Raw genomic sequence first — 15,000 nt, 5'->3', positions numbered from 1 at the left:
TAACAAAACAGCAAAATAGCAATTTAGCACTGAATCAAGTTAATCAATGACCTGGTTATTCAGAATACATTTACATTAATATACAAGTTGCTAACTACTTACACATTGTATTTATATAATTTCTATAATTATAAATAGCATCTCATTTATAGTGTATATATATTTGAAGAAATTAAGTTGAGAGAAATTTTGAAGTGCAATTTTTTTTAAGAATGAATGGATCTAATAAACATGAGATGCGTATTTTTAAGGCTTAAACATTATTAAATATCACAAATACTTGTAAATGCATTTATAAGTAAAGAATAGAGGTGAAATGACAAGCAAGTAGTGTCAAGGCAAGTGATTATTTTCTTCCAACCTAACATTTTTAGAAGTATGTGGAAGCAATTTCTGAAAGGACAGTATAGCTTTCAAATATCTGATGCTATACATATTCTCTGTAACCAATCTAAGAGCATCCACCTATACAGCAATTTTACAGGAACAAAGAAAAAAAAAGTATGTGGGAGTCTTTGTTTCATTTCTTCTTCTTCTTCTAGCTTGGCATTAGTTAATATCTGCTGATGAGCAGCTACATCCATTTGTAGATTTCCAAGTGCTTTCCCAAGGTGAGTAAGCATCATTATCCTCATTTTTCAAATGGAAAACTAAAAGATTAAGATACTCCCTCCAGATCACACAGCAAGTAGTAAGCCAAAAATAGAACTAATTTTCCATATGTAACACCCAGTTCTGTATCCACTGGACCACACTGCCTTCCCACAAGCATCAGTCACACCTAATCAGCCACATAGCTGAATTTTGGGCAGTACTAAGACAAAGTTATTTTTTAACTCGTAAATCCAAGACTATGCCTTTTCACTTGCTTCACACATCCAAACTTCCCTAAGGCACCCTACTAACATACTCTGTAGAACATGGTCTCAATTATGCTTTATGCCAGATACAAATCCTGTAAGGCACAACAGGGACTGTTCCACAGGGAAAAAACCCACCTTCACAAATTAAGCTGTAAACTGCAGAACTGCACAAATATCTCTGTCTAATGTGCAGTTGTGGTCAACAACACAAGCAAAGTCATGAACATTCCCAGGAATAGGATACATGTAGACTGTCTTGTGGCATACTTTCTCCCTCCACCTCTCCACAACAAACCTTCCCAATTTCAATCTGTATATTAAAACATGGGCTTCAGAAGTATAATGAAAACACTGAACATATGGGAAAAATATTGTGATGAAACAGCAAAGAGATAAGACTCCTTACAGGAGGCTAAAAAACAAGAGGGCAAATGCTCAGCTATAAAAATAATAAAATTCTATCATACGCTTGTGTTTTTTTAACAAAGGACTGCAAAAACTAAGGATAGAAGAGAAGATGTGACTAATATTGAAAGGTTATTTAAAAGCATCTTCTTTTGCCAGAGTAAAAAATTCTACAAGCATCCTAAAGAGGGTATGGATATACTTACAGAAACATAAAACTAATTATTTGAAAAACAATGGTAATTGATCAAAATCTGCCTGAGAACAATGGGCAGAAGACCACCATTGCCCACAATCTGCTGCTATCATAAGCGGTTGCACTATGTCTCTTTCACAACAATAACAAGTTAATGTTTCTTCTGATGCAGCCATTCCTGAGGTAAGCACTTAGACCAGAGCTTATACGAATGACAAATGTACATAGTTAAAGAATAATTGCTGCTTGCAAAGCTCTGAAAAAAAAAATTATGAAGCGCATGCCAAAAACTATTTGGAATAACTACTATTTATTTCTCTACTGTAGGATTTTGAAAATTCTTAAAACACCTCATGCTAACCTTTCTCACAAACTGCATACCAGACTACAGCCGTTATATAACCTATTACTGCAGCCTTTGTGTACCCAGTACTTCTAAGCAGAGATGCTTCAAACAGGAAAATAATATACTTCAGAGTTAGTCTTAAGACATGCTATAGTGGTATAAGAAATAGCTTAAGTGGACAAAGCCACCTAAATTATAAGAAAGTCTTCCTCTCTAAAGACTATGTCAACAACTTAGAAATAAAATCCCATTTAAGGTGTTCTCTTAGTCTGAAAATACCTTTAATAAAATATTGAGGAAGTTCATGCTTACTATTTCTCAAGGAATTCTCTAAGTCTGTACTCAATTTAAAATGAAATGTATTTATCACCCGATTTGACAGGTCTGCAGCTTGACTCTGACTTTTGACAAAAGCTATTATTTCTTCTTCATACATCACCATTCCAAAGAAGTTCTTAAAGTGTAGATTGGTCGAAAGTTCTTTAGAAGATATGAAAAAGAAAACAAGATGATGTACCCCTCCCTTCCTAAACAGTTTCTCTGGAAGGCCTGGTAGGGAGGAAAGTAGGGAACAATAAAACATACCATTGGTAGCAACACTATTGTGAAAAAACACTGAACATATTGAATAAAACCTTAGTGAGTAAAGCAGTATCACTTCAATTATACCTCAATTCTATATGCAGAGTAATTGATAGCAAGTCCAAATTGCTGCAACAAATATTTTTATAAGCACTTCCCCACTACAACAAGAATTTTCTCTTTTCTCCCCAATTTGGTATATGCATTTTTTGTGACATTTTCCTAGTCACTCCTGACCTTTTCCCCAAACTATCCTATTGGGGGCGAGGAAACCATTTTCTCTCCTTAAATACTACTCAACTCAGACCATACAGCCACACACTTTTTTCCTATCCAACTTCTCTCACCACAGCTCATATAGACCTGCCAGTTCTTCCTTGAACTAACACTGTTCTGAACCATAACAGGTTTCTTGCTACCAAAGAAATATTTCCTTCTCACTAATTTTATCCACAAAAGCACGCATCATTTTTACCAGTTAATTATCCTGTGCAGCATACTCAGGGGTCTCCACATTTAGGAGATACATTTTTACCATTTAAAATCCTAATGAGAAAAGAACATGTGGTTTAGTTTTTTTTTTTTCCTCATCAGCTGTGTGGCAGGAGGAACAGATCACTCCCCTCTTCAGCTTCTCTCTATTACTATAGCTCTCCTCTCTCTCCTCTCACCATTTTTGCTCAAAATATTAATTATTGTAGCAGATTTTAATCCTCCCTGTCCTTAGGTCAATCATGAATTTTGCTTTCAATTCCTCTTTTTTCACTTTATAACACCCCTTTTGGGGAAAAAACCCATTTTCAGTGTTTTCCAATAACTGCTTCACACTGACAGTTTGCAGTTTTGTCTTGCCTCCTGTTTTTGATTTGCCCTGCATCTTCACATATTTTTCAAAACTGCAAATTATTAATCTGAAACTCAATCAACACCAACTGCAGCTTCCTCAAGCACTTAGTTTTGCCATCACTTGCCTGCATACCATGAGAATCCTCACAGAAACCTCCAGTGACCTCAGTTACCTGGTTCACTCAAATCTGAAGATGAACCACATGCACCACGGCAGAAGAATGCACACAGATTTACTACATTTTGCATTCAGTTGGAAGAAGGTTATCCATGAATTACAAGAGAATTTTGTTTTTCCTGGAACAAACTATAATACGCATGCATGCGTTTATATGAGGGGGAAATGTACTGTATGTAAACATGATGATAAAAACAAATGAGCCACAGGACAAAGCATTAGATTGTGCAGTTTCTATTCAAGAATATTTTTGTTTTGTAGGTTTTCCCGTAACTGTAAAACCATTCTTGTATTTATACTTTCTTTGTAACACTCAGCAGCTCTGAATTTGGAAGTTAAAAGTTTTCTAAAAGCTGTATCCAATTACAGCACTGAATGATTTGAATAATAGAATGCTCGACATATTCCAAGATAAGTGGCTGCTACATTTCTTTGATATTAGGGTCATATACTGTACTTATCTATTTTTACTCCATGCTTTCCATTGCCTAGTAATAAATTAATTTCTCACTGTTAGTTTGGCATGTGCCCTACAGTTATATTCACTTTCTCTCCCACTGAAGGAAGAAGTTTTCTAAAGTATCTTTAGAATTAGGCATCATAGATTAAATTCAAAATACTATTTGAAGATGCACATTCCCACATAAAGTCTTAAAAGCCAGTTTTATATTTTTATTTTAGAAAATTACCTGCTGGTGCTGAACATCATGGGATTATAGTTATCTAACTACTTGCACACACATAAGACTTTTTAATATAATATATATATATAATTTGAAAAGAATGAGATAAAATTTGAAAGAATGAGTTTTAAGTTTAGTATTTAATTTCCGTTGCTCCCTGGTGCAGAAAACTCAGCAAAGGACCTCATGTACATCGGCAACTATCAAAGGCAATGAGAGCTGAGCTTAGACCTGAAAACTGAATACAGACCAAAGTGTAATCACCATCCGGGCAGAAACAATTAAATCTTACATGATCTGGGTTCTTTCCAGAGCAGAGAGAATGAGGAAATGTTCCAGTTTCTTTGCTGGTTACCAGACCTCAGTAACACTGGGGAGGTAGTTTGCACAGTCATCATACAGAACAACTTCTACTCTTCAGCCTACACCTTCTAGCTCTGTTTATCAAACAGCTCTATTTCTTTGTAGTTGTCTTCAGCAGAATGGGGAGAAGCAGTTTAGCAAATGAACAGTGGCAATCATGAGGAAAGCAAGCATGAATATGGGAGTGGAATATATGTTCATGTACTGTAGACAATGAAAGAAATAAAGACATTGGCAAGCAGGGGCACCTAAGCCTCTGGCATTACAGACTGCTATCTCTAATTTATTCTCAAAGGTGATAATTTTGAAGTAAAGCAAAGACACCAGAGTCACTCTTAAGCTAACCCAAAGCCAGGTAAACATATGACAGCTTGTGTTTTAAGCCGTCAAAGCCATAAAGGATGGTAAAGAGGCAACTGTGGAGTGCAATCAAAGAGTAACACCATAGCTGTTGTTAAACAGACTTGCCACCTAAGACTGTATACTGCTCTACAAAATAACATGGAAGAGAATTACTGGCATCTTCAGACTGTGTGACACATCAATGACTACACATCAGTTGTACTGACTGCATGTCCATGGATTGTTACTGGCCTGCTTGAAATTCACATTATATGCCAATTTTCTTAGATAAGGCTAATATCCAACAAATTATTTCAAAGTCTCCCATTTCAACACCAAATCTTGAAGCCTGTAAACATGAAACTGAATCATAAGCAAAGTTGAATTGAATCGAATCACTCATGTAACTCCTTTACTTAACAAATATTTGATGTTGCAAACTACTGTATCCTGTATTAGCACAAAGTAGGTTATCAGTGACTATTAAAGTTGCAGCGTAGGTTCTAGCCACCAACCTCATTAGAAACAAGGCTAGGCTAAAAAAATGGCTGTTTTTCTGGTATTTTGTCTGGTCATACCCATCTATTTTCACAGAGATATGTACCCTGTTATACCACTGCAATTTCTATTTAAATTGCAAATAAAATTTGGACACACACAAAATACTAAAGAAAACCCAATTGAAAGAGAACAAACTACTATTCTTTCCCACAATAAAGAACACCCTCTACCTCCATGAGTTTGCTAACCCTAATTACACCTATAGTTTTGAGATTCCCTAATGGAAAGTACTACAAAGCACTAACAGAATGAATCATGACACATACTGATACACCACTGATTGTAAATCTATACCCTTTTTATTTGCACCCAGGGGCTATGTTTCATATATTTATGAAAAATTACTCCCCAGTAGCAAAATGTCATGATTGGAAACATGTATGATAAACAAACTGGACTGAGTATTAGCAAGTATGTGCTGTTCTTGTAGCTTATTTTTGGTAGTGTAGCTGATTAATTATTTGAAAGACCTCTGCCATTTGGCTACTTAATTTCTGATTTAAAGTTTCCCTGAGGCAAAGAAAAAGACAACTTGAAAGACAAGGTTAAAAATCCTTGAAGGCATCCTTCTCAGACATGCAATATTCATACATTTATCCACATTTCAGAATGCAATTACAGATCAAAAAATGCTGCCAGACTTGCATGTAAACCATAATTTCATACAAAACTTCTGTAGGTGAAAGAATTGTAAAAAAAACACCTTAATGATGGCCTCAAAACATGTGAAATGCTTAAACTCACATGCACCCTCCCACTTTTTAAAGGCTACTTACATCAATGACTGATGAACTCGACAGACTTAATCCCTCTAGGTCTGCTGCTAAACTTGGGGACAAAACAGCTGCTGTAGGAACTGCCACAGGAGTTGTTACAGGACAAACTAGAAGCGAACAGGTAAGAGATACTTAAACGGAAAAACAATTTAAGATACTGTGAAAAAAAAGGATTTCTTTTTCATTGCACAAGAAAGTTTTACATTCTCATCTAAATGTTTTATTCTTGTATATATACTTGATAAATATTCATTGATGAATATACTGGTATTCATATTGATGAACATTTGAAGAATATGTTATATGCTTGTTTCTAAATGTAAGATTTCAGACATATAGTCCCAATATTCAGAATAAGCAATGAAAATACATATACAACTTATACATGAATATATTGTGTGATTTATTTAGAAGTATTTTCGCCTCCTTTCCCATTTTTCCTCTATTTTATCCTTCAGTTTGATACATACTATGTAGCACATTTTCATTTACAGGCTACACGCAAAGTACACGTTAATGCAATTCTGATGTGCTGCACTTACAGAAGTAAACTTTAAGAAGGGTACTACAAGCATAGCCAAAAACCAGTGCCAGGTTTATCTTACCCTTCCAAGACTACCATTTCACAGTTCTTCAGAAATGCGGTTTTTAGTATCCTAATATAATACCATAATTGGCCTATAGATTGCACAGGTATTGTACAAGTAACATCCATTATTACCCGAAAAAATAAGTCCACTTTAACAAAAAACAAGTCCAGACACATACAAATTCTCAAAGTAAATGTTGTATATGGTGGGAGATTCTAAATTTTGAAACAATTTCTCAATTATAAAACAAAATATTGTAATAACTGTGCTTAAAAAAAACTTGACAGTCTAAGCATTTATTTTGTCAGGAAACTAGTACAATAAATTAACAGAATCAATGTTTCAGACATTTAACTTCATTGAATTAACTGAACTGATTTTATGCCTTGGGAAAAATGAGGCTTTAATCAAGATACTTACAATCATCTAAATCTAAGAGAAACATGTCTTGGTTTTTTGGAGTCTTTCTATCTTGTACTGTTTTTTCTTCTTTCTGTCAAAATAGATTAATATTTCATCTTTCACCGTATCAGCAAAAGAAAAGCATTTAGTACTTTCATAAAGCAAGTGCATTTATTTTACTACTTCATAAAGCAAAATGTATCCATTTTCAGGGCGTGGCATCCAGAGAACTCACCTACTGAGAAAGATTTGTTTGTATAGTTAAACTGTATCTAAATTCCACAACTGAATTTCTGTAGCCCCTGTATTCATCTAATATTAATAATTGTTGCTACACAGAAAACATTTAGTGACAGATCAGACACTTCTGTTGAGACCATTAAAAAATAAAGGTGCTATCTCTTCAAGACAAAAGATTTGTGTACTAACATTTCTGTTTTCATATGAAAAACATGTCAAAATCTATTCAATGAGAAATACAGTGTAATTTGCACTTATCTGGGAGCACAGAATTCTGTCCAATTATCTACTGGGATTTACTTAACAGGAAGCTGATTTTTGTCACCAAAAAAATTCAGTTTTAAGCTTGAGATGAGTTCTAATAAGAATTGGCTGTACCTGAAGTAAAGACTAGGGAAGTAATAATCCCAGTACCATGACAGAGTATTTCAACAAAATTTGCTTCAGTAACTAAAAAAGTTCTAAACAAATCTCGTAAGAGCAAGTGTTGGCTATACCTACAGAGCATGCCTAGACAGTGGTGACTCAGGAAAGAATTCACTGTGTTACAGCTCAGTATACTCAGCCAAGAGGGTGGTTTAGTATAAAGCACTGATTTTTGGATGTAGCCAGAAACTTCTGTATCAAGGAGTTTTGTCATCATGTTGTTCCTGCCCACTCTAATGCATCTTTCATTTGGGTCAGCTGAAGAATTTTTTCTCTCTTCGTTCCCTTTGGCTCACATACCAAACAGAAGGCTTTGTAATTTTTTTTTATAAAACATATTAACTGCCTTTAGATCTTAAGACATTGCTCACTATCCAAGTTATTGCAAGTAACTTAAATGTAGTCTTTCCAGAAGTCACACTTTCTAGTTTACCTGTTTCCTCTTAAACAGTATGTGACAGCCAAATTCACAGAGAAATATTTTACCACTTCTAATAAATTAACAGGTCTAAATGAATTAGTAAATGTCTTTATGCCCATCTAGACCATAATTTCTTAAGCATTTCAGACACTCAAGACACAAATTTCTAGAAGAGCTTGGAGTGAACTCAACAGCTAGAACCACTTCCTTTAACCAGCACCATAGAATAAAATGACACCTCTTTTCTCAAGGCACATTCCCTTTCTTCTGGTCTCTCAGCTTGACAGTCAATTGTAAACAAATGATAATAATGAGTTTACTTTTTTTTCAATTTTGCAAGAAATTCTAGGGTTCCCTCCAAAGAACATAAAGGAAGCTAGCCAACGTTGTTGCTATTTGAAGCCACTGACTACCAGGTTTGACCTCAGCCATGATGAAATCACTTATCATGATCTTCCTATAAATACCATGGCTCAGACAGCAGTCACTTACATGATCCCTACAGATATGCTTGAGGTATTCTGGGAGAAGAATCATCTTGTGGAATGAAAAGAACAGGAGCCACTATTTTAAAAGTTATTTTAACATCATCATACTTTGATGATCATTATTACTTATGGTATTTGAGTGTTCTACTACTGGTGATTTATCTGAAACCTAAAACTCCTCTGAACAAAGAAAATACTACAAAAAAGCTTTAAAATGGCATTGAAGTGATACAACTTCTGATATGTTTTGTCCAGAATCAGTGAGGGACTCCCGCAGAACCAAGTTTCTTGAATTCCATTCTGCTCACAACTACCAGACCTTTCTTTTGAGATGTGCTTATTAGCAAGTCACTAAGTTTGTTTTGGCTACTTTTGTTTTAGAATTGTGAAATAAGGACAAATAGTGTACTCCATAAGCTACAAGTTCTACTTGAATTACTCATGTCAGAGACACAATTTTGTAACAATCCTTCTCACGAATTCCAAGCCACTTTACTATTTGGTGAATATTTAGCCCTGAATCTCGGGTTTAGCTGTTATTTCCAGCACCTTTACTGTAAATTATGCATCACAACCCCTGTCCTGAACTAGAAAACTCTTCAGAAATCAAAACAGACTAAAGGAGAACTCGGTTAAACAAAAGGCAGATATATTAAAAATATCCTCAATTTCTGAACTCTTTCACCATCTGTCTGCACTTATCTGTAAGATACAATTCTACTTTCAACTATGATTGAAGTTGAAAGCTATAGTTTTATATTTGCTAAATATTCCCATAGAGATGGTTTGTGTCCATCTCCTTTTATTATGAAGCCAATTAAAAGTCTCTAAAAAGTGGCTCAAGAGTCCTACAAGGAGGAGAATTCTACATGCTTCAGTACAAGTTTCTAAAAAATTGGGAGTCACTGCCAAAGAATCCTTACTGTTTATTGAATCTGTTTACTGAAGACAACTAAGATGGGCAGTCTAAGTCACAAATAATACCAATAGCATGCTTCAGTTTGCTTTTTCTGTCACAAGTACAAAAAGTACACAAGGCTTGATGTGTACTTTTATAAGGTGAAATCCATCCTTTCACTGATATTACTTTGAATCCACTACATAAAAAATGTTTAAAAATGGGGGAAAAATCCTTCAAGAGAATTTACTTCTTATAGTTCAAAACAAAATAAAATGGTCCTAAAATAAGGCACAAAAAAAAATCCTGAACTAATGTATGGCAAGGAAAAATTTCACTGCACATTTTACCAGAAGATGGCATTTAAGTGTATCAGTTTACTATAAAAAACAAGCAAGTAAACAATTCTACCAAACAGAAAGCAAAAAATGCACCAACCTGACCCTACCATCTGGGAAATGTAAAATCAAGGGCTAATTAAATCCAGATAAAGGTAATGTTTAAGTGTCATCATGTCTTATTTCCAACTTCAAATGAGTGTTTGAAGCTTAAGAAAATACAGGGCTATTAATATATGTGTTTGGGTGCTATATATACAAAAACCACACAAATATTTTCATGCTTATATGTATTTCTACATACAGGTATGTACATTAATTGTGTGCAATTCTGTAGAAAACACCAAAGAAATCTATTTATGTGGATCCTGCCTATAAAAACATGATTATTTTTAAATTGTTTTTTTTCCAAGAAGAGAAAATTGATTGGCTGTCTATGACCAATAAATAGCCAATGACTGCAGATATTTCAATTGAGGAAAAAAAGCTTTGCATTTGAAATCTAGACAATAAAAAGGTTCTGACGTGTCTGACATTTCTCTGTAACACAATTTTTCATCTTTTTTTTTTTCTTAAAACTAAGCCTACAATATAATCCAAACAGTATTCTACCAAGAAAGCCCACTATGGGAAAAGCAGAATACTAAACAAAGAAGTTAAGGTATATTCCATCAAACATTTCTCCATTTGCAATTCATCTTGATAATAGAGATAGAACCTGGTAAATGCATATAGGACTTGAAGCAGGAGATTTCTCTTGCTCAATGCATAATTCATGTGCTCCGCCTGCAAAGTGTGTAAAATGAGAATTTCACACCGCAGCATGAGCCATGGAGCTGCAGAGAAAAGGCAGATGAAATCATATTCTGCTGTGCGAATTTTATTTCTTATCCTCCCAATATTTATACAAAACCATCACTGACAATCCAAATGCATTGACAGATCACCCACTGTTTCCATTGTGTTAGCACTTGAAAGGAGATCAGGCAGAAAGATAGACAATTTGTTTTTGTATATTTTTTAAATAGTGGATCAGGTTTTTAACAGCTGAGTGACTGTATTATACTTGTAGAAGGAAGTCAACAGTAGCTGATTTTAAAATCCCACTGTAGAGACCCCTACTTACACATGTATCATCCTCAAATCTGCATTTTAGCCCAACAGTATTTATGCTTACAGTATAGTATGTAGCTGAACACCTCAAATTATCCATATTTAAAAATTATTTAAAAGACTGCAGTAGAAGAGACTGACTTTTCTATTCACTGCAGCTCAATTACAGTGAAGACAACAGCTTTTTCAAAATGATTTGTCAGGAGAAAAAATACTGAACCATTAATAACATAGGAAAATAATCTGAATTTTTTGTAGTATATTTTAATGCCAGTAAGTGCATGGATGTATGTAGAAATTAAGCTCCAGTGTGAATGTAATAAAACCTTTTTTATTAAGAAAATTTTGCAGAACATGGAGATGACACCCAACACAATATATAAGGAATGGTAAACATCACCCAAAGCATCTGCAATGTAACGTAGTTCATAACGTGTAGCAAACTGAGAAATCATAAAAATAGAGCTCACTAACCACAACTTCTTTTATTATTATGCATTTCAGAAAATATTTTCAGTTTTACTGAAAACGAAATCCTAATGAATAATCTCCCCATATAGACTGCCCAAATTAAAAACACACTATAGCAGAATAACATAAGCAATGCCTTTTCTAATGACAAACTATCAGAATAAAGCATGCATTTCTGAGAGCCTAGCAGAAACCATCTGTTTCCTGGGTGGTCTGAAAATAAGTCAGGAAGGGAGCAGAAAAAAAATATGTGTGGCTCTTTTAAGATGTACCTTGACTCATAAGGGGGTCTATATATAAGACTTCAACTATAATCTTCTTTAAAGTTTGTTAGAAATTGTTTTTTTCTTTCTAGCTTGGAATGTGTTATCTAGGTTACCATCAGTTACCTTCATCTATCATTACAGGGCTCAAAACAGCCTTCTGTCAAAAAACCCTATTAAGCTAGTTAGCATAGCAATCACCTCTAATAAAAAATACCTGTGTTTCTTTTCCCCCACCACCTTACCTAATTACATGTCTAAAAATAAACAAGTACTACACACACCTGAATGCAGGCATCAAACATGGTTTAAGTGGAATCTAACTTTAAAGTTCCAGGGATTAATACCATATACTGAAACAGTTCTTCTTGTTCAAGGACATTAAATTAACTGCCCCCTGCTCCTTAACATATGACCATTGATGTTTACAGTTCATCAGCCAAGTTTGTTGCCCTTATATTAAATGTGCTAATTTCTAAATGAAAAAGAATTTTAGGAACATTTAGCTTCTGCACAGTGAGCTCTATGCTTTTCAATAATCTCCTCACTACTTTTCTTGTTTCCATGCATATAAACACATTGCTATTTGTTGTAATGTCTTCTGTGATGTTTAAAAGCTTTGCAATTTTTCCCTTCTATGCTTTGACTCTACTCTTATCAACTCTTCTGTCAACTGTTTAAAAATACTTCTTGTTCCTAACACATTTCCTTTTAGGTGCTTCTTAATCAAGTAAGACTTTGGAACTACTGCAATGTTCCTTCTCTCAAAATTCAAGGTTTTGACAACTTTCCATCAACTTCAACAATTCAACCCCAAGCTTCTTGGACGCTCCAGTTCTCATATTCAGTGTATTTGACTTCACTGTTTTCACTGTTTTTGACTTCACACTGACATTCTGCTGTTTTAAAATACAAAAAGCTTCTTTATGCTAGTAGTCCTCACATATCCTGTGAAAGAACCAAACAGTTTAGAGAACTATAGTGACAGAAATTATCTACACAGTGTCAATGTCCTGAGAAAAATGGAAAAATGCAGCAGAGAGAAGATAGTTTGAACATGGCTTTGCAGTGCCTGCTCAGAACTAAGCACATCAGAGTATGTATAGCTTTCTGGTGAAAAAATACCCTGATGATGTGGGGAGCTGCAAACTGTTACAATTAATTAATGTCTCACCTAGTATCAAAGCAGTTTATTCTAAGCAGATTCAAATTGTATTTTTTGTGCTACCATTTTTTTGCAGGATCCAGTCTGGCTGGTCTAGAAGAAAAAACCTTTTGATAGAGGTGTGTTACCCAGTGTGTTATTTGGGCAGGAAACTGATCGAAACATGGAAACACATTTCCACTTCTCAGGTAATACAGCCTCACTTCATCTTTTGTTCTACTTGGTTGAAGAAGGGAATAGATTAAAAGTTAAGGTCACAACTCAAGAGTTCTTAGGCACACCTACGAAGTTGCAAAACAAAGATCATGTACAATATAAGTTCAAGATTTAGAGAAATGGAGAGCCTTGCCTCGTTTAAAAGAAATACATGTCTCAACAGCCTAATCAATTAATGGCCTTACCTCTTTACTGATCAAAACACACCTATTCACCAGCTTCAAAAATTGCTAGAAGTGTAACAAAGGATGTCTATTTTGACTAATCTGCCATCTATACAGGAGACTTCATTAAAATGGCTTCGCTTAATTTAAAATGCATTAAGAGAAATTAAGCTTCACTTAATTTTCAATACCACATATCAGAATTTAAATGGAAATTTCTGAGCTACAATTCTACTCTTCAACTTTTTTTTTGGTAAATATATAGAAAGAATTGCATAGGAAGTATTTAGTAACAGAAAAACAAGTGTCAGAAATTCTTTTACTCTTCTTCCTGAACAGATTTAGCAAAAAGTTCCTCATTTATTTATTTTTAAATACAAGGTACGTGGGTAAACAGTAACCAATTAGTGCCAACAGCATGGATAGTTAATTCTATAACACTAGTTTGAGTAATGAACTTTTAGGCTCTTTTTCTTCACTAAGGTAAGCAATTACATCCCAACTGACACATGAATGACTCTGCTGCATGTTTTTGCATCTTCACATATTTTGAAACCAATTAAAAAAATATGTATTATAAAGCTTGCTATTTCATGTCTGTTTTAAGAAAGCTTACAGAATTTGAAGCAACAGAACTCTATATTCCTATCAAACACAGACAGCAATAAAAGTTGATTGCTCATTAGGAATATTAATGCTACTAATCGATATGTACATCTCAGTTATAGATTCATTAACTGTATTATTCTCAATTTTAACAGAAAAATTTAAAACTAAGCTAAGAGTTCTATTAGAACATCTTTAAACACTTAAAAAACAATGTATGAACATTTGGTTCTTGGTTTTCTTTCCTCTCAGACCCAGGCACTATAGCTATACTTTAAAATTCCATTTTAATAAAATAACCATCACATGCATGTATTAAGTTTCACCAGTTCAACAATAACCTAAAAATTAAATTAAAAAACAATTAATTTTATTATAAAAGAATAATAGACTACTAGAAAAATATTATGTTCTGTGTATAAAAAATAATTAGATTCTATTATTGTTCTTCATCTATATGGACTAAAAATAACATAAAATAATAAACTGAAATTTTGTAATTTATATTTTTATAATTCAGGTTTTTTGTTATAAAAACACTCCTACTTGCTCAAACTATCAAACTACTTTTGGACTTGTCTCTCTATGAAAAGTAAAAAGATTTTTTTTCATAAATTCTGGATTGTTTTAGGTATGCATAAAACTGCTACCCATCTTCACTCCAACAGAAAGAAACATGGATGGATGGTTAGATACACATTCTCATATTTGATACAGGCTTTAAAAAAACATATTTTACCTTACTAACCTTATTAGAGGTATCATTTCTAGATTTTCCAGACTCAGAGTCACTTTTAGAGTCAGATTCTGACTTGGATCCTGAAGAACATTCATCTGATGAAGTGTACTCTGTATCAGAGGAACTGGATGTGCTTCTCTTGTTGGAAATCCCCTCTGCTTTCTTTTTTATATCCTCTGAATCACTACATATTTAAAAAAACATTAAGAGACATGTAAAACCACCAAAGGAATCTGCTTGGGCAATATGCTACATTTCAAAGTTTCATTAAATGTGTTTTAAGTCATGATTTCTCTGCAATAAAAAACTATTCAGCTAT

At 34.0% G+C, this 15,000-nt stretch overlaps 1 protein-coding gene across 1 annotated transcript in view; it reads right to left on the bottom strand.

Annotated features, from left to right (window-relative positions):
* Nucleotides 1-15,000, bottom strand: part of AP3B1 (adaptor related protein complex 3 subunit beta 1) — a 139,670-nt gene that overhangs the window by 46,462 nt on the left and 78,208 nt on the right. The window contains exons 19-21 of the mRNA XM_031062180.1: nucleotides 14,691-14,865; nucleotides 7,152-7,224; nucleotides 6,142-6,248 (exon numbers count right to left, since the gene is read on the bottom strand). Of these exons, the coding sequence (XP_030918040.1) occupies nucleotides 6,142-6,248; nucleotides 7,152-7,224; nucleotides 14,691-14,865 (355 nt within the window). The remainder of the gene's footprint in view (nucleotides 1-6,141; nucleotides 6,249-7,151; nucleotides 7,225-14,690; nucleotides 14,866-15,000) is intronic.

The sequence above is a fragment of the Geospiza fortis genome, unplaced genomic scaffold (genome assembly GCF_000277835.1).
Source record: "Geospiza fortis unplaced genomic scaffold, GeoFor_1.0 scaffold201, whole genome shotgun sequence".
Taxonomy (NCBI): domain Eukaryota; kingdom Metazoa; phylum Chordata; class Aves; order Passeriformes; family Thraupidae; genus Geospiza; species Geospiza fortis.
This window is presented reverse-complemented; position numbering and strand designations above follow the sequence as displayed.